At 44.3% G+C, this 21,209-nt stretch overlaps 1 protein-coding gene across 1 annotated transcript in view; it reads left to right on the forward strand.

Moving 5' to 3' along the window:
* ptprq (protein tyrosine phosphatase receptor type Q) overlaps positions 1–21,209 on the forward strand; it is a 140,886-nt gene that overhangs the window by 23,992 nt on the left and 95,685 nt on the right. The window contains 8 exon segments of the mRNA XM_034175490.1: positions 635–704; positions 785–984; positions 11,951–12,179; positions 12,619–12,747; positions 12,900–13,046; positions 14,999–15,162; positions 16,251–16,746; positions 16,836–16,997. Of these exon segments, the coding sequence (XP_034031381.1) occupies positions 635–704; positions 785–984; positions 11,951–12,179; positions 12,619–12,747; positions 12,900–13,046; positions 14,999–15,162; positions 16,251–16,746; positions 16,836–16,997 (1,597 nt within the window).

Genomic DNA, 21,209 nt, shown 5'->3' on the forward strand with positions numbered 1-21,209 from the left:
CAAACTGTACTTCCTCAGGAGGCTCAGATCTTTCAATGTCTACAGAAATATGCTGCAGATGCTTTATCATTCAGTGGTCTCCAGCATCATCTTCTACGCTGTAGTGTGCTGGGGCAACAGGCCGAAGGCAGCTGACATGAACAAACTCAACAAGCTCATCGGACAGGAGAAAACTGCTCAACATCCTGGACAACACCTCCCACCCCCTGCATGCCACACTGACGTCCTGTCAGAGCACCTTCAGCAAAAGACTGAGGCCACCGAGGTGCACCACAGAACGCCACAGGAGGTCCTCGCTACCTGTGGTAATCAGACTGTATAACTCTGATCAGTCTTTGTTACCCATCAATTGTGTATATTTTTCCCGCCGTTGCTCACAAAACATTTGCTGAATTTCCTTCAGAATAAAAGCATTTCATAGCTTTATATTAATAGGTCTTTTCTCAGACCAGGTGTACATGTTAATGAGTGTGTTTCTCATTGTTTCCATGTTACTGGGATCAGTGAGATCACCTCTTAGAATACGTTGTCTCTGTTCCGATCTCAGAGATTAAAGCGTACGCAGAATGTGTTGGCTGCACTGTTGACATGAACATAGTTTACTTGCGACTAACTCATGTCTGCGTCTCTTTAGGTAGCAGCTGAAAACTCAGGAGGCATCGGGGCATTCAGCAAACCTATATATACCAAAACCGCTGAGTCCCGTGGGTATCTATGTACATGTAACATTGTTCTCTGATGTGTGTGTGGTGCTTAACAGTGTGTGTCTATGTGTTCTATGCAGCTCCTGGACTCGTGACCAACTTGACAGCATTCGCTCAGAATCACACTTTTGTGGTGGTTACCTGGTTCTTGCCACACCGCATCAATGGACTCATCACAAAGTTTGCCGTCAAAGCTAAACATGCCCGTACAGGACAGACGGTCCGCATGCTGGAGGTTAACGCAGAGGACATCATGTCTGTGGCGCTGCCTCACTGCAATGTAATGTATCATACTGTCACCTTTTAGCTCTCTGTGTTCTTCTCCCAGCTGTTGTTATGTCCACTGAGGTGGCTGCGTCTTTGTCTTTTGACTGGTTATTTGTTAGAAGGATTATTCCAAACATATTGAGTCACGTTTTATTAATCTTTCTTGGCTGGTAGAAGAAAACCCAGGAGTTAATTACTACTTTATTTAATGTTGAAAGATAGGGAGCAATTTTTGCATGGACTTAAATAACACTGGTTAAAAAAATAAAATTATTGCGTGGACTTTGAGAACTGACTCAGGGTAATTTTGGGGTGCTGAACCCGAATCTGAGCTCAGATTTCCTATATCACATCACTTTTTTTTTTTTTTGCAGTCTGCATGTTCTGTATTGATGAATTATGTACACTGCAAAAACTATCCCTCTCAAAATAAGCCAAATAATCCGAAATCTAGCCAAATTGTCTTGTATTAAGCAAAAATAAATAAATAAATAAATAAATAATAATAATAATCTGCCAATGGGGTAAGAAAAATTTACTTGGTTAGAATTCTCAAAACTAGCAAAATGTCTAGGCACTGAATAATCAAAATGTGCATTAAAACTAGACAGAATTCTTATTTTAAGATTAGCTTCTGTCTTAAAATAAGGAAAACAATATTGTCCCTTTGCTTGGATGATTTGAAATCCATTGAGGAGAAAGGAGGCGACAATCGGCGAGTGCTACTGGTGCCTCGAAATGACATATGTGCAGCAGCACATCAGAAGTGGTGCTCTGATCACTCCCCCGCCTTTTATTATGAAATAATCCTGAATTTATGTGGAAATGATTGTTGTACAAAAGCTTATATCATATGATATCTGTCACTGAGATAGATGATGATTGGAGTGCAGTTTTCAGCAGAAACGAGGCGATAATCAGTGAATTGCTGCCGATGCTTCGAAATGACGCACGCGCAGTGAAGGCGCAGTGAAGGCAGGGCGGGCTGATTTTTGGGGGGGACCGTTCGGTCAGTGACACCAAGTCTAAGTAGCAGCAGACCAAGCAGCTCATTCCACACTTCCCTATCCTTGGCCAAGTCCTGTAATTCTTCCTGGGGGATCCAGCGGTGTTCCAAAGCCTACTGGGAAATATAATCCCTCCAGCATCTCCTGGGTCTTCCCTGGAGCCTCCTCCCAGTTGGATGTGCCTGGAAGACCTCCTTAGGGATATAATCAGGAGGCTTCCTCACCAGATGCCCAAATCACCTCAGCTGGCTCCTTTTGGTGTGAAGAAGCAGCAGCGGTTTAACGCCACGTCTCTCACAGATAGTCAAGCTTCTCACCCTGTCCAGGAATGTTAGCCCAGATACCCGGAAGAGAACTCTCATTTCTGGCACTCGTAGCTGCAACCTTATTTTTCGGTCATTACCCAAAGTTCATGAACATAGGTGAGGATAGGAGCATAAATCAAAATTGAGAGCCTCACCTTCTGGCTCAGCTCCTTCTTCGCCACAATGGTCCGGTACAGTGTCTGTAAAACATCAGACACCACCCCAATCCGTCGATCAATCGCACACTCCAAGACCCCAAGATACTTAAACTCCTCAACTTGTGGCACTAGTTTTGTTTCAGTTCTGGTTGAAACCCCATATTTGACTACTGATAGAACATAAGCAACAGTGGCCTCCAGGACCCTGCAGTTCACGTCAAGCTTTCACCAGCAAATTGATAGGCCTGCCTGCCTTTATTTTACTTTAAATGTTAAAACATGCCAATATGGCATAAAATAGGAGATTCACTGGTTGTCAACTTTATCCATTAGAACCCAAAATTTTACAGCTGAATATGCAATAGTTTTAAAGGAATTACTTGTGGTAATTTTTCTGACTGACTCACTCACTGAGTCACAGTGTTTAGTGTATATTTATACATGCTCGTACAGAGAAAGTACAGTTCAAACCAGAGTCAGTTTCCTTGTATTCTTGCAGATACTTGGCAAATAAAGGCTATTCTGATTCTCACTCAATTCATCCTACTTGTAATAGTGTCCATGGACATGAATCCATTAGGCACTGTGGCTATCTGACATTTGATCACATTGACCTTGATCTTTGCCCAAATGGTTGCCCTCTGACTGACTTGGCCGGGGCAGTTCCAGAATACACCTAAGTTGCTTGTTAAGTGATGACATCACACTGCTTGTAACATCACCACTTAACGACTTTGTTTTTATAAATCACGATGCATGCATTAATAATGTCATTGACGGTGCATCCAAAAAATATTCACACCACTTAACTTTTTCCGCATTTACTTATGTTGCAGCCTTATTCCAAAATGGACCAAATTTATTTGTTTTTCCCTCAAAATTATCCTCACAACACCCCATAATGACAACATGAAAAAGGTTTTTAGAAAATTTAGAAAATTTATTAAAAATAAAAAAAACTAAGGAATCACGTATACATAAATAGTCACACCCTTTGCTCAATACTTTGTTGATGCACCTTTAACAGCACGTTACAGCCTCAGGTCTTCTTGAATATGATGCCACAACCTCAGCACACCTATCTTTGGGGAGTTTTAGCCATTTCTCTTTACCTCACCTCTCAAGCACCATCAGGTTGGATGGGGAACGTCGGTGCACAGCCATTTTCAGATCTCTCCAGAGATGTTCAGTCGGATTCAGGTCTAGACTCTGGCTGGGCCACTCAGGGACATTCACAGAGTTGTCCTGACACCACTCTTTTGATATCTTGGCTGTGTGCTTAGGGTCATTGTCCTGCTGAAAGATGAACCGTCACCCCAGTCTGAGGTCAAGAGCACTCTGGAGCAGGTTTTCATCCAGGATGTGTCTGTACATTGTGGCATTCATGTTTCCCTCAATCCTGACTACTGTCCAAGTTCCTGCCACTGGAAAACAATCCCCACAGCATGGTGCTGGCCCCAACATGCTTCACTGTAGGGATGGTGCCTGGTTTCCTCCAAACATAATGCCTAGCATTCACACTAAAGAGTTCAGTCTTTGTCAGGTGCCTTTTAGCAAACTCCAGGTGGGCTGCTATGTGCCTTTTACTAAGGAATGGCTTCTGTCTGGCCTCTCTACCATACAGACCTGGTTGGTGGATTGCTGCAGAAGTGTTTGTCCTTCTGGAAAGTTATCTTCTCTCCACAGAGGCATGCTAACGCTCTGACAGAGTGACCATCAGGTTCTTGGTCATTTCCCTGATTAAGGCCCTTTTCCCCTTATTGCTCATTTTAGGAAGAGTCCTGGTGGATCTGAACTTCTTCCATTTGAAGTTGATGGAGGCCACTGTAGTCACTGGGGCCTTCAAAGCAGTATAAATGTTTCTGTACTCTTCCCCAGATTTATGCCTCAAAACAGTCCTGTCTCAGGGGTCTAGAGACAGTTTCTTTGACTTCATGCTTGATTTGTGCTCTGACAAGCACTGTCAACTGTGGGACCAAATATGTAAACAGGCGTGCCCCTTTCCCATTCATGTCCAATGAACTGAATTTACCACAGGTGGATTCCAATTAAGCTGTAGAAACATCTCAAGGATGATCCGTAGAAGCAGGAAGCACCTGAGCTCAATTTTAAGCTTCATGACAAAGGCTTCATGACAAAAATTCCCAAATAAAAGTGAATTATACAGAAAAAAGGTGTGGCTTATAAGTTTTTTCCTCTTCCAGAGGCTTTTTTTTTTTTTTAACTCCAGAGAATACAGCTTACAGTAGTGTTCAGAATAATAGTAGTGCTATGTGACTAAAAACATTAAACCAGGTTTTGAGTATATTTCTTATTTTTACTTGGGAAACAAGGTACCAGTAGATTCAGTAGATTCTCACAAATCCAACAAGACCAAGCATGATGCATGATATGCACACTCTTAAGGCTATGAAATTGGGCTAGTATTAGTAAAAAAGTAGAAAAGGGACCTGTGTTCACAATATTAGTAACATCTGCTGTTGATGCTACAAACAAAGCTATTATGTTCAAATTGCTTCTTTTTTTTTTTAGCAATCCTGTGAATCACTAAACTAGTATTTAATTGTATAACCAGAATTTTTCATGATTTCTTCACATCTGCGAGGCATGGAGTCAACAAACCTGTGGCACCTTTCAGCTGTTATTCCACTCCAAGATTCTTTAACAACATTCCACAATTCATTCACATTTCTTGGTTTTGCTTCAGAAACAGCTTTTTTGATGTCAACCCCCAAGTTCTCAATTGGATTTAGGTCCGGGGATTGGGCAGGCCCATTAATTTTGTTCGTTTGGAGCCAAGATTTTGCTCGTTTACTAGTGTGCTTGGGGTCACTGTGTTGTTGAAACATCCATTTCACAGGCATGTCCTCTTCAGCATAAGGCAACATGACCTCTTCAAATATTTTGACATATCCAAACTGATCCATGATACCTGGTATGCGATATATAGGCCCAACACCATAGAAACATATCATGCCCATATCATGATGCTTGCACCACCATGCTTCACTGTCTTCACTGTGAACTGTGGCTTGAATTCAGAGTTTGGGGGTCGTCTCACAAACTGTCTGCGGCCCTTGGACCCAAAAAGAACAATTTTACTCTCATCAGTCCATAAAATATTCCTCCATTTCTCTTTAAGCCAGTTGATGTGTTCTTTGGCAAATTGTAACCTCTTCTGCACATGTCTTTTATTTAACAGAGGGACTTTGGGGGGGATTCTTGCAAATAAATTAGCTTCACACAGGCGTCTTCTGTCACAGCACTTACAGGTAACTCCAGACTGTCTTTGATCATCCTGGAGCTGATCAATGGGTGAGCCTTTGCCATTCTGGTTATTCTTCTATCCATTTTGATGGTTGTTTTCCATTTTCTTCCACGCGTTTGTTTTTTTTTTTTTGGTCCATTTTAAAGCATTGGAGATCATTGTAGATGAACAGCCTATAATTTTTTTGTACCTGCGTATAAGTTTTCCCCTCTCCAATCAACTTTTTAATCAAACTACACTGTTGTTCTGAACAATGTCTTAAGTGTCCCATTTTCCTCAGGCTTTCAAAGAGAAAAGCATGTTCAACAGGTGCTGGCTTCATCCTTAAATAGGAGACACTTGATTCACACCTGTTTGTTCCACAAAATTGACGAACTCACTGACTGAATGCCACACTACTATTATTGTGAACACCCCCTTTTCTACTTTTTTTTTTACTAATAGCCCAATTTCATAGCCTTAAGAGTGTACATATCATGAATGCTTGGTCTTGTTGGATTTGTGAGAATCTACAGGTATCTTGTTTCCCATGTAACAATAAGAAAAAATGTACTCAAAACCTGGATTAATCTTTTTAGTCACATAGCACTACTATTGTTCTGAACACTACTGTATGTATAAGTCACTTTTCCTCACCTATTAATGTTTTGTGTTTAAGGAATACTTATGTACATGCGATTTCTTAGTTTTTCATTTTCAATAAATTAACAAAAATCTAAAGAAAAACCTTTTTTCACACTGTCATTATGGGGTTTTGTGTGTCGAATTTTGAGTAAAAAATGTATTTAGTCCATGTTGAGAAAGTGTAGTGACACGGACCCACAACAGGGGGCGTAAATGATTGGACAATGGATGAGCCAAAAACAACAATTTACTTTTGTGAATGTGCACAACAAAATACAGACAATCACAGAATTTGTATGCATTCAATATACAAAGGTGACGTGTGGGCAGGCTTGAGGATAGAAGACGTCTGTCCAGAGAAGAGCCGGGTCCCACACGATTTCCACTGCCAACGGGTCTGAAGCACACCGGAGCCGCCAAGTCCTGAGTCCCCAGGTGGCCACCGTCTCCAGCTGTCAGACCTGGTACTGCTGGCAGGAAGCAGAAACAGTTAATGGTGGGTGTGTATGTACACACCCAGTAAACAGTCAGCAAAAAAGTTCTCTCCTTGGTAAAGTGGGAAAAACACCTCCACCTTTAACACAAGTTCACGGTACTGCAGAGTCAGTCTCCTACTTAATGCAATTCGGGGTGAGAAGTGAAATCCCTCCACTTCTCCACCAACCATGAACCCAGCAGAAAACAGCGAGCGGACACCTGCAAACAGACCAAAAATGCAAGAGAGTAACACTGCGTACGGCACAATCACGGCTGAGAATTTACCTAATTGGTAGATGATATCTTGGCAGCGAGGTGGAGATGCTGCCCAGCTTTTATGGTGGTGGTGGTTGATGAGTGACAGCTGGCGTTGATGATGAGTGACAGCTGTCACTCCCAGTTGCTCCCGTGGGGCGGATGCGCCCTCTCATGCCTGAAGCCCGCACTTCAGGCAGGGCGCCCTTTGGTGGTGGGCCAGCAGTACCTCCTCTTCAGCGGCCCACACAACAGGACCCCCACCTCGACCCGGCTTGTCGGGGTGACAGTCGTAGAAGTCAGCCAGGAGGGCCGGATCCAGGATGAAGCTCCTCTTCACCCAGGAGTGTTCTTCAGGTCCATACCCCTCCCAGTCCACCAAATATTGGAACCCCCGGCCCTGTTGACGGACGTCCAAGAGCCTGCGTACTGTCCATGCCGGCTCTCTGTCGATGATCCGGGCAGGAGGCTGCGCCGGTCCGGGGGTGCAGAGAGGTGAGGTATGGCAGGGCTTGATGCGGGACACGTGGAAGACAGGGTGAATCCGCAGTAAAGCTGGTAGCTTCAGCTTCACTGCGGCCGGACTGAGAACTCTGAGGATGGTGAAAGGTCTGATGACTCTGTCCTTGAGCTTTTGGGATTCCACTTGCAGGGGGATGTCCTTGGTGGATAGCCAAACCTCCTGCCTGAGCTGGTATGCCGGGGCCGGGGAACGCCGGCGGTCTCATCCGGGTTTTCAGCAGGGCAGAGCGGGCAGTACGCCACACCCGACGGCACCTCCTGAGGTGGGCCTGGACCGAGGTCACCCCGACCTCTCCCTCCATGAGCGGAAATAATGGGGGCTGATACCCCAAACATACCTCAAACGGTGGCAGATGAAATTTGGCTATTGTGAGCGTACTTGATCCAGGCCAGATGGGTGCTCCAGGCCGTCGGGTGCGCGGAGGTCACGCAGTGGAGAGCCTGCTCCAAATCCTGGTTTGTCCGCTCTGCCTGTCCGTTCGTCTGGGGATGGTACCCAGACGAGAGGCTTGCGGTGGCCCCCAGTTCTCTACAGAAACTCCTCCAAACTTGCGAGGAGAACTGGGGACCATGGTCGGTGACAACGTCAGATGGAATCCCATGCAGACGTACGACATGGTGGACCAGGAGGTCTGCTGTCTTCTGGGCCGCCGGGAGCTTCGGGAGGACCACAAAGTGGGCCGCCTTGGAGAACTGGTCCACTATTGTGAGGATGGTCGTCGTGCCCTGGGACGGTGGTAGGCCCATGACGAAGTCCAGGCCGATGTGGGACCAGGGGTGATGAGGCACAGGTAGCGGCTGGAGGGGTCCCTGTGCCCGTTGATGGTCAGCTTTTCCCCTGGGGCAGGTGGTACAGGCCTGGACACACTCCCGGATGTCGGTTTCCATAGACGCCCACCAGAAGCGCTGCCGGACCACTGCCACGGTTCTTCGCACCCCTGGGTGACAGGAGAGCTTGGAACCGTGACAGAAGTCCAGGACTGCAGCTCTGGGTTCTGGTGGGACGTACAACTTGTCTCTCGGGCCAGTTCCCGGGTCCGGGTTCCGTGCCAGGGCCTCCCGGATGGTCTTCTCCACGTCCCAGGTGAAGGTGGCCACGACAGTGGACTCGGGGATGATGGATTCCGTTGGATCCGACAGCTCGGTTTTGATTTCCTCTTCGTGAACCCGGGACAAGGCATCAGATCTTTGGTTCTTGGTCCCGGGGCGGTAGGTGATCTGGAAGTCAAAACGCCTAAAGAACAATGACCTGGGGTTCAGACGCTTGGCGGTCCGGATGTACTCCAGGTTCCGATGGTCCGTGAAAACCGTGAATGGCACCGCAGCTCCCAGGTGTCTCCACTCCTCAAGAGCCTCTTTCACCGCAAGGAGTTCTCAATTGCCCACGTCATAGTTTCGCTCAGCCAGGGTCAACCTGCAGGAAAAATAGGCACAGGGGTGGAGGACCTTATCGGACTCCCTGCTCTGGGACAGCACGGCTCCTATCCCTGAGTCAGAGGCATCCACTTCGACTATAAACTGGCGTTTTGGATCAGGCTGCACCAGAACTGGTGCAGTCGAGAACCGGCATTTCAACTCCCTAATCCGTCTCCCTGATCCGACCAGGTGAAGGGGACTTTGGAGGAGGTCAGGGTTGTCAAGGGACTAACCACCTGACTGTAGCCCTTAATGAACCTCCTGTAGAAGTTAGCAAAGCAGAGGAACTGTTGCAGCTTTCTACGGCTTGTTGGTTGGGGTCAATCTCTCACCGCCGCAACATTGACCGGATCGGGGGCGACGGAGTTGGAGGAGATTATGAACCCCAGGAAGGACAAAGAAGTGCGGTGGAACTTGCACTTCTCACCCTTCAAACAGCCGGTTCTCCAACAACCGCTGCAGGGCCTCACGTACATGCTTAACATGAGTCTCAGGATCCGGGGAAAAGATGAGTATATTGTCCAGGTATACGAAGACGAACCAGTGCAGGAAGTCCCGCAAAACCTCGTTCACCAAAGCTTGGAATGTTGCGGGGGCGTTGGTGAGGCCAAACGGCATGACCAGGTACTCAAAGTGACCTAACGGGGTGTTAAATGCCATCTTCCACTCGTCTCCCTTCCGGATCCGAACCAGGTGGTACGCATTTCTAAGATCCAGCTTTGTGAAAATTTTGGCTCCATGCAGGAGCGTGAACACTGAATCTAACAGGGGCAATGGGTATCGATTGCAAACTGTAATCTCGTTCAGCCCTCTGTAATCAATGCATGGACGGAGTCCGCCGTCTTTCTTGCCCACAAAAAAGAAACCAGCACCCATCAGGGAGGTGGAGTTCCGGATCAACCCAGCAGCTAACAAGTCCCGGATGTAGGTCTCCATTGATTCGCGCTCTGGACGTGAGAGGTTGTACAGTCTACTGGATGGGTACTCAACGCCCGGGATCAGATCAATGGCGCAATTGTACGGCCGGTGCGGGGGGAAGAGTGAGTGCCAGATCTTTGCTGAAGAAGTCAGCAAAATCGTGGTACTCCTCAGGCACCACCGTCAGATTGGGGGGGACTTTTACCTCCTCGTTAGCAGTCAAACCGGGGGAACTGAGGATCCTAAACACTCCTGGTGGCAGGTTTCGCTCCACTGAGCCACAACCCCAGATGGCCAATCAATCCGGGGATTGTGTTTAATCATCCATGAGAAGCCCAAAATTACGCGGGAGGTAGAAGGAGTTACATAAAACTCAATCTCCTCCCGATGATTCCCAGACACCACCAGAGTTACTGGTTGTGTCTTGTGTGTGATTAAAGGAGTGCCATCTAGCGCCCGCACCTTCAATGGTGAAGGGAGCGCCACTAGAGGGAGCCCTACTTCCCTTGCCCATTTGCTGTCCAGCAGATTCCCTTCTGACCCCGTGTCCACCAGTGCGGGGGCTTGAAGGGTTAGATCCCCACTCAGGATCGTAACTGGGAGGCATGCAGATATGCGTGTGTGTCCCACATGAATGTTATGACCCACCCTTAGCCCAGTCTCTAAAGGCGAGTGTTGTCGTTTTGGCCGTTTGGGGCAGTTTTTCTGTATGTGCTCTTTTGAGCTGCAGAGAAAACACTCCCCGCGGGCCAGTCTCCTCAGTCTGTCATCTGATCTTATTTTGGCCCTGCTCGTTTCCCTAGCAACATCAGCAGGGGGAGCTGTTACCACACGGAGCGCTGAGGCTGTGGAGCGTGGGGACGGCGGCGCCTTTTCGGACCTGGAAGGGAGAGGGACGGCTCGTGCCCGGCCACGTCCTTCGTCTCGCTCCCGACCACGTTCTTCTAATCGATTGTTTAATCGTATGACCAGGTCGATAAGCCTGTCTAAATCCCGCGGCAGTCCGTTTACAAAGGCGGAGCGGAGTGCAGCAGTATTCCAGCCGGACCTTGCAGCCGCGATGCGGAAGTCGACTGCATACTCGGCTGCACTCCGACGCCCCAGTCTCATCGACAGTAGCACTGTTGAAGTGTTTTCGCCTCTATTTGGGTGATCGAACACCAGTCTGAACTCCCTCACAAACTCAGTATATATCAATAGAAGCCGTGAATTCTGCTCCCAGAGCTCTGTAGCCCAGGAGCGTGCCTCACCTCGAAGCAAATTAATAACATAAGCCACCCAGCTAAAGTCCGACACGTACATGACGGGACGCTGTGCAAAGACGAGCGAACACTGCATTAAGAAGTCAGCGCACGTCTCCACACAGCCTCCGTACGGTTCCGGAGGACTTATGTATGCTTCAGGGAATGGTGGGGGGGTTCGTTGAACGACCACTGGAATCTCTGTATTCGGCACCAGGACAGCAGGAGAAGGAGCTGCAGGGCGCCCTCTGGTGGTGGGCCAGCAGTACCTCCTCTTCAGCAGCCCACACCACAATCCAATTTGGAATAAGGCTGTAAAACATAACAAAATGTGGAAAAAGTGATGCGCTGTGAATACTTTCCCGATGCATGGTACATCTTTTAGGTCCTGTTTTGTGCATGTGCAGTGGTTATAAATAAAGCCCCAGATCTTGGGTTAAAATTATTCAAAGACAAGTTTTGATGTCCCAGAAAAAGACTGGAAATGACTGTTTGACATCAGACCCAGAGTTAATACTCTCTCATTGTGATTCAGTCATTTTCATTGTTCACTTGAAGAAATCAGTTCAACACAAAATAAAGAATCACAGTTGAAAATTTTTCTATTTATGTTGAGGTATTGCAGCAGGGAACCCCCCAATCCAGTGCACTGTACTCTTCTTGTACATGAAATAAGTTTCTCTTTCACATACACGTTTCCCTGTGGGCATGTCCTACTTTGTGTGTGTGTGTGTGTGTGTGTGTGTGCGTGCGTGCGTGTGTGTGTGTGTGTGTGTCTTTCTGTTTAGGATGCAGCAGACATCCTGTCACGTGCGACTCTCAGTCCACTTGAGATAACAGCGTCGTCTCCCCCCATCACCCTCTCTGCCGTGCCCCCTGCAGCCTCCTGGAGCGTGCCCATATCAGTGGGAGTTGATCAGCTACGGCCTTTCACTGCCTACATTTTTGAAGTATCTGCATTCACCTCAGATGGAGAGGGACAAATAGCTACCACGATGGTCCGCATGCCAGAATCAGGTGTGGTGAAAGAAGCAAATGAGAATTCAAAGCTTATGTTTACTTTTTTGATCTCCATGTTATTCTGTTTCTGACATTATTCCCCACATTATTTTACTTCTGCCATTGTTATTGTTAAATATTCCCTGGTGCTTTTGCTTTGATGTTTCTTCTGTGTTCATTTCATGTGGCTTAGCTTCCTGTTTCTGGCATTCAGGTTTCAAGTGTCCCTATGTTTGATTGTTTTGTTGGCTACTTAACAGCTGTTAGAGTGTTCCCTCATTGCCAGATTGTAAAGATTTATCCTGCTGTCTCCCGTTATAGCTCCCAGTGCTTTTTCCAGTGGTTTTGCCTTACAGATGTTTGCTGCCGTGCAACGTTTCTGAGTTTTTGCCTGTTGTCTTGGATTAGTTGCATTGATAAGAAGCATTCTTTATGTGGCTTTGTGTATGAATTGCAGCTCCAGAAGACCCACCACAAAATGTTTCAGTGTGGAATATGACATCGAGGTCCATATTCATGTCCTGGAACTCTCCCAGCATTGTCACAGGAAAATTCACCTATGTACTCTATCTTTACGGCCCCACAGGTTATTAAATATTGACTTTGAAACAAATCTGTGTGTGTGACTATATATATATATATATATATATATATGTGTGTGTGTGTGTGTGTGTGTGTGTGTGTATGTATGTGTGTATAAAGGATTTTCACTTGTTGTCCTTTTTTCCTTTTTTGTAGGATATATGTATGAGAACAGCACAGCAGACATGAGGTTTGTTTTTACTGGTCTGACCCCGTACACGAACTACACAGTCCTCATTCGAGCCAAAGCTGCTGGAGAAGTGGGACCGGCTGCACAGAATATTGTTCTTACACCTGCTGAAGGTGACAAGTGCTTTGCTTAATCATCTTACATAGATTCATTAATGGGGACATACTATCCTTTCTAACCAGCCAACAGACATATTAAAAACAGTTATTAAAGGGAAACACTGATATTTTTCAACATGGACTCTATTTTAAGATGTTTTTAGGTTAAACCTTTACTCAAGACAAAAATATTTTAATCTGCCTGGTGTTGATTTTCTTCACAGACGAAACAGGTATAATGTAAGGCTGGGGGCAAACTAAAAACCTCAATGTAAACCACTTCTTGTCACCACTGATTAAGCCAAAACATCATTAGAAATGTCTAACAGCATGGAGAGAATCCCGATAGAGAGACAGTACACACGTGTGTTTACCTCAGCAAGTGAAACTTTTTTAAAAGTGACCAAATATACAGGCAGCTACTTACCTTAGCCATTTTCTCTTTTGTTCACAACAGTTTCCAGAACAGGAACATTGTATAGCATCCAATTATTTTCTATGTAAAGATTTAGTAGCGTAATTGCATGCTGTGCAAAGAATGAAGACACACTCCTTCTGTGTGTTTTGAGCTTTTTTGTTGCTTCTTTATATAGCATCACCAATTTCACAAAAGTCCTGCTCTCTGAAACAATTTCACTTTCCCACATTTCAAAAGAGACAGTAGTATGCACTGCATAGCTGTGTCATCAAGATGGCAGACAGGTGCATTTTTTTTCTGGAATTCCTCAAAGAAACCCATTCAGAGGCTAAAATGGGCTCAGATAATGTGTTTGTATTAGAATCAATATGCATCTGGCTTTTCCCACACTGACGCCTTTACAGTGTCAAATCTCATGCATAATCATGTTCTCGCTGGGGAGTCCGAGATTTCATTGTCAGTGTAAACAGGCGTTTGCAGGTGGTGGAGTGGACAAGCAACAAGCAACTTGTTTGCAACATTGTGTCGTTTCAACCAAAATATGTATTTACTTGTTTAACTAGGATAATCGCAAGTCTTTAATGTGAGTTTTATAAAAAAAAGAAAAATGTGTTGCTATTAGGGTTGTGTGTCATGAACCAGTTCTTTTCGGGTATCCTTAAGAAATGATTCAATCCATCGATATCAGTAGCCTTTTTGCTTAACGATTCCCTTATCGGTCCTTCAGAACGGCTGTTGTTTTTGGGGGTGTTTGTCAGGAAAATGGTCATTTCTCTACACTGATTACAGACCCTGCAGCTGGTCTGTATAATCAACCATTTCTGCAGCGCAGCTTTGCTTTGAACCTTGAACCAATGAAGAAGTGCTTCAATCTTCGATCTGCTGCTTCATTGGTTGTTTGTTTTATTTCACTTTATCTTAATTTTTTCCCACTAAAACCCTAAAGAGCATGTGTCTGTGAGTAATACTTACCTTTTTTATGTTAAACTGACCTGTTATGGTCTTCTGAAACAGTTGATAGACAGGGTTGGGTAGGATTACTTTGAAATGTAATCCAAAAGTAATCAGATTACAAGTAATCCAAATGTATGTACATACATACATGTAACCCACATGTATTCTTTCAAAGTAATCCTACCCAATCTTGTTGATAGATGTATTTTATAACTTAAAAACAGGACCTATGCTAATGCGTTACCATTTCTATGGCATTTTCAAAGTTAAAGTTAGCATTAAGCTGAGCCATTATCAAGCCTCCCTCCCCAGCGCGCAAAGGATTCTGGGATACTTTAAAACCGTGAATAGAGAGTCATTAGAACTGTTAAACAGCTCCAACTGCTTACATCTGCTTGATGCAGAGGGTGGACGAGAAAAGGCCAAAAGTGCTTTTGGTCTTGAAATTATGTTGCAAGTTTTGACATCTAATGGCTTGAAATCAGCACAATGTGACTGTTTTAACAAAATAACAAAAACAACACAAACACACACACATATAGTGTGTGTCTTTATCTTATTAGTCTCTGTTTTTTGTCCACATGTACATGAGTAGCACCCAGTGCAGTGCAGAACCTGCTGGCAGTGGCTGAAGATTCGGTGTCTATCCTCGTGAGCTGGAGAAGTCCTGCTGAGCCTAATGGTCCAATCACCCAGTACAGACTGCAGGTTCTGGTTGATGACACTCTGCTGCAGGACATCACCCTCACTACAGACCAAGTAGGCTGGTTGCCATGCCCTGCCCTGATCTAGGCTCCTTTAGTGCATCTCCATCTGCCCCAGCTTTGTTTTGTTATTTGTTATTTTCATCATGTGTTTATTCTATGTTCTAATTTTGCTTTGTCGCTTTCTTTCTTTGTTACTTTTATTCTTCGGCCATGTTTCAGTTCCGTTCTTGTTTTGTTCAGTCAGTCTGTGTTTTCATGGTTTATCATTTAGTTTTTGCTGTTCTCATTTCTGTTATATGTAGTACTTTGATGTCAGGTTTTGTTATCACTTAGTTTCTGTTTTACTTATAGTTTTTGTCTGTAATTCTCACTGCTCACTTACACCTGTCTGTCTCATCCTGTCTTTGTCTGTCCCCTGTCTGCATTCATCTCAGTTCTCATGTGTTCACACCCAGCTTCTTTATTATCACTGTCTCCCCTGATCATTGCACTCTCTTGTCCTTGCACCTGCACGTCCTCATCTGTTGGCCACACCCTGTTTTGTCTGTCATTTCCTTGCCCACTTGCCACTGCCTTTTCTTGCATCTCTTTTCCCCTCTTGGATTCACCTGACCACACCTCCTTTCCAGATCCTTCTCCCACCAGTGCACCTCATTATCTAATTACCACCTGTTCTTATTTAAATAGCTTCTGTTCACTTCCTCCCCGCTCGTTTGCTGACTTTGTCACTTACCAGATCACGTCACTGTTCTGTTGTTTGCCTAGCCGTGTTTTTGACCCCTGCTCTACTTTTTGGAACCCGTTTTTGCCTCTTCTCTGATTGCCTGTTTGCTGGTTTACTGAACCCTGCTTGTTTTGGACCTCGACTTATTGTCTCGCCCTTATCTGTACTTTTGCACTCTGGACTGCTTGCTTGTGTACCGTACCCATGTCTCCATTAGAGAACCAGCCTTTACTCATACGCCAGCCTGTGAGTCTGCATGTTGCATCCAGCCTCAGTCAGTGCCTCGCTACCCCATAGCCTGACACGTGTTATTTTTTCTCTATATTCTTCAGCTTCAAGCTTTCACGAATCAAAACAACTAACGACTGGATTTGGCAAATGATTTTCTCATGTGAATGCTTCATTTCTTTCACCAGAACGAGACTACAACTGGTAGCTATGAAAATGGGACACTTTCTCCTGATGCCCATGAGAGCGGAGCGCGGCGTAAGAGAGCAGCTGATGATCTCATCACATCTCCACCGATGTTCACCACCTCTGTTTCCAACCACATCAGTGTGACTGCTTCCAGCATCACCCAGTCTGGGCTCAGTGGTCCTCAACACAACACCAACACCCAGCTCACCCACAATCCAACTGTTGGCTCCACACACACTCAGAATCCAAGTACCAGTGACACGTCTGCTCAACAGACTGATCCCATTTCTGATCCTGCATCATTTGGGACCTCTGCTTTCTCTCTCACCTCCACTCCACCTGCCACTCTCTCTCCTTGGCTCACAAAACGCACACAAACTGAAGATTTCACATCTGACTCTTCTTCTTCTTCATTGCTGACCTCCAGCCAGACTCGCCAAGCTCCATTTACAGGACACTTTTCAACACGCAGTACAACACTTACTGCTACTGCAGGTGGGAAATAATCCTCGCAAACACTGCTTCTCTAACACGGACTCATTCACTTGTTTTTATGTTATCATTTGTTTGGATGAATTGTGCAGGTGTGACAGTGAAAGAGGAGGTGATGGCTGTTTTCCCTGAGGAGGTGTCTTACTTGGTGTCAGATCTGAATCCCTTCACAGAGTACACATTTAGGGTCACTGCTGCCACCACTGTGGGAGAAGGTCCAGCCACAAACACCACAGAAAAGACCAGAGAACAGGGTGCGTGGTCCACACTGTCCCTCAATATCAGTATATTTTAAAAACATGTGGCCTGATTTGCGAACAGTTTGCACTAGGGCAAACCCTCTTTAATGTTACAAAAAAACTACTGTTGAGATTTACTAAAAAAATTCACAGTGAAAAATTTGCTATGGAAAGGCATGGACACACATTTTTAGAGCTGGGAGACACGCTGACTCGCTGTGACACACGGTGTATTCTGTGTGATTGTGCAATGTTCACATCTACTGCACACAATGATGGCTCGCCAAAGACTTTGCCCATTACAATATTTCCTTTGCACACCCCGAACAGAATGCGTGGGGCTCATCGGGAGCACAATCAGGATGTGCCGATGTGATGAGACTGCTCCAAATGTTGGCGAGTATGACAGTTCGAATGCCATTCAAGGAAGCAGTCACACAGCAGTACAACTGCCGTATGAATATTCCCCAGTTCGAATGCAGCGTGACAGTACTGTGCCTGTTCTCTACATTCGTGCTGGCCGTGCCAATTTACTGTATTCTCCTAAGTGCCACATGAGGGTGATTCTTTAACTACGGGCACTATTGGCCTTGTAAATGTAATTTCCACCACACCATTGCCTTACAATATAAAGCGCCTTGGGGCAACTGTTTGTTGTGATTTGGCGCTATATACATGTGCTCTGATGTCACTGTTTATCTCCATAGAAACTACCCAAACAATCTTTCATACAAACTGTTTAAAGGGACATTACAGTGTTGTGGTGGAAATTACGGCAATAGTGTGGGACAACTACATTTTGTTTAAAAAAAAACACAACAGTTGTATGACATTGAATACCCCAATTATGTTTTGATTATTTTACTGATATTTTATTCAGAGATATTTTAAAACATTAGAAAAAAGTTTCTTTACCATTCATTTTTATCATTGAAGATCAAAAGCAATCTTCCATTCCAGCTTATTAATTAATCAAAAACCCAGACAGAGCTTTAATTCATTTGAAAGCTTGTCTCTTAGTCTTGTCCATCCAAATTGGAAGTCCCAAAAACCAGTTTTATTTGTTATTATCTATCGTCCACCTGGTCGTTACTGTGAGTTTCTCTGTGAATTTTCAGACCTTTTGTCTGACTTAGTGCTTAGCTCAGATAAGATAATTATAGTGGGCGATTTTAACATCCACACAGATGCTGAGAATGACAGCCTCAACACTGCATTTAATCTATTATTAGACTCTATTGGCTTTGCTCAAAAAGTAAATGAGTCCACCCACCACTTTAATCATATCTTAGATCTTGTTCTGACTTATGGTATGGAAATAGAAGACTTAACAGTATTCCCTGAAAACTCCCTTCTGTCTGATCATTTCTTAATAACATTTACATTTACTCTGATGGACTACCCAGCAGTGGGGAATAAGTTTCATTACACTAGAAGTCTTTCAGAAAGCGCTGTAACTAGGTTTAAGGATATGATTCCTTCTTTATGTTCTCTAATGCCATATACCAACACAGTGCAGAGTAGCTACCTAAACTCTGTAAGGGAGATAGAGTATCTCGTCAATAGTTTTACATCCTCATTGAAGACAACTTTGGATGCTGTAGCTCCTCTGAAAAAGAGAGCTTTAAATCAGAAGTGTCTGACTCCGTGGTATAACTCACAAACTCGTAGCTTAAAGCAGATAACCCGTAAGTTGGAGAGGAAATGGCGTCTCACTAATTTAGAAGATCTTCACTTAGCCTGGAAAAAGAGTCTGTTGCTCTATAAAAAAGCCCTCCGTAAAGCTAGGACATCTTTCTACTCATCACTAATTGAAGAAAATAAGAACAACCCCAGGTTTCTTTTCAGCACTGTAGCCAGGCTGACAAAGAGTCAGAGCTCTATTGAGCTGAATATTCCATTAACTTTAACTAGTAATGACTTCATGACTTTCTTTGCTAACAAAATTTTAACTATTAGAGAAAAAATTACTCATAACCATCCCAAAGACGTATCATTATCTTTGGCTGCTTTCAGTGATTCCGGTATTTGGTTAGACTCTTTCTCTCCGATTGTTCTGTCTGAGTTATTTTCATTAGTTACTTCATCCAAACCATCAACATGTTTATTAGACCCCATTCCTACCAGGCTGCTCAAGGAAGCCCTACCATTATTTAATGCTTCGATCTTAAATATGATCAATCTGTCTTTGTTAGTTGGCTATGTACCACAGGCTTTTAAGGTGGCAGTAATTAAACCATTACTTAAAAAGCCATCACTTGACCCAGCTATCTTAGCTAATTATAGGCCAATCTCCAACCTTCCTTTTCTCTCAAAAATTCTTGAAAGGGTAGTTGTAAAACAGCTAACTGATCATCTGCAGAGGAATGGTCTATTTGAAGAGTTTCAGTCAGGTTTTAGAATTCATCATAGTACAGAAACAGCATTAGTGAAGGTTACAAATGATCTTCTTATGGCCTCGGACAGTGGACTCATCTCTGTGCTTGTTCTGTTAGACCTCAGTGCTGCTTTTGATACTGTTGACCATAAAATTTTATTACAGAGATTAGAGCATGCCATAGGTATTAAAGGCACTGCGCTGCGGTGGTTTGAATCATATTTGTCTAATAGATTACAATTTGTTCATGTAAATGGGGAATCTTCTTCACAGACTAAAGTTAATTATGGAGTTCCACAAGGTTCTGTGCTAGGACCAATTTTATTCACTTTATACATGCTTCCCTTAGGCAGTATTATTAGACGGTATTGCTTAAATTTTCATTGTTACGCAGATGATACCCAGCTTTATCTATCCATGAAGCCAGAGGACACACACCAATTAGCTAAACTGCAGGATTGTCTTGCAGACATGAAGACATGGATGACCTCTAATTTCCTGCTTTTAAACTCAGATAAATCTGAAGTTATTGTACTTGGCCCCACAAATCTTAGAAACATGGTGTCTAACCAGATCCTTACTCTGGATGGCATTACCCTGACCTCTAGTAATACTGTGAGAAATCTTGGAGTCATTTTTGATCAGGATATGTCATTCAAAGCGCATATTAAACAAATATGTAGGACTGCTTTTTTGCATTTACGCAATATCTCTAAAATCAGAAAGGTCTTGTCTCAGAGTGATGCTGAAAAACTAATTCATGCATTTATTTCCTCTAGGCTGGACTATTGTAATTCATTATTATCAGGTTGTCCTAAAAGTTCCCTAAAAAGCCTTCAGTTAATTCAAAATGCTGCAGCTAGAGTACTGACGGGGACTAGAAGGAGAGAGCATATCTCACCCATATTGGCCTCTCTTCATTGGCTTCCTGTTAATTCTAGAATAGAATTTAAAATTCTTCTTCTTACTTATAAGGTTTTGAATAATCAGGTCCCATCTTATCTTAGGGACCTCGTAGTACCATATCACCCCAATAGAGCGCTTCGCTCTCAGACTGCAGGCTTACTTGTGGTTCCTAGGGTTTGTAAGAGTAGAATGGGAGGCAGAGCCTTCAGCTTTCAGGCTCCTCTCCTGTGGAACCAGCTCCCAATTCAGATCAGGGAGACAGACACCCTCTCTACTTTTAAGATTAGGCTTAAAACTTTCCTTTTTGCTAAAGCTTATAGTTAGGGCTGGATCAGGTGACCCTAAACCATCCCTTAGTTATGCTGCTATAGACGTAGACTGCTGGGGGGTTCCCATGATGCACTGTTTCTTTCTCTTTTTGCTCTGTATGCACCACTCTGCATTTAATCATTAGTGATCGATCTCTGCTCCCCTCCACAGCATGTCTTTTTCCTGGTTCTCTCCCTCAGCCCCAACCAGTCCCAGCAGAAGACTGCCCCTCCCTGAGCCTGGTTCTGCTGGAGGTTTCTTCCTGTTAAAAGGGAGTTTTTCCTTCCCACTGTAGCCAAGTGCTTGCTCATAGGGGGTCGTTTTGACCGTTGGGGTTTTACATAATTATTGTATGGCCTTGCCTTACAATATAAAGCGCCTTGGGGCAACTGTTTGTTGTGATTTGGCGCTATATAAAAAAATTGATTGATTGATTGATTGATTGATTGATTGAAAAGTCTGGGTGTGGGACAAGCACAAAACGGCAATATTTGCATATAATGATGCTGAAAAAAGGTGAAAAAGTCATCATAGACTACTAGAACAAAGTTCTTAACACACTTTCATTGTAAAGATAACTATAAAAGTGTGAAATTTCCCCTTTTTTCTGTTTTTCATACAATATGATCAAAGGA

Source organism: Thalassophryne amazonica, chromosome 8, assembly GCF_902500255.1.
Source record: "Thalassophryne amazonica chromosome 8, fThaAma1.1, whole genome shotgun sequence".
Lineage (NCBI taxonomy): Eukaryota > Metazoa > Chordata > Actinopteri > Batrachoidiformes > Batrachoididae > Thalassophryne > Thalassophryne amazonica.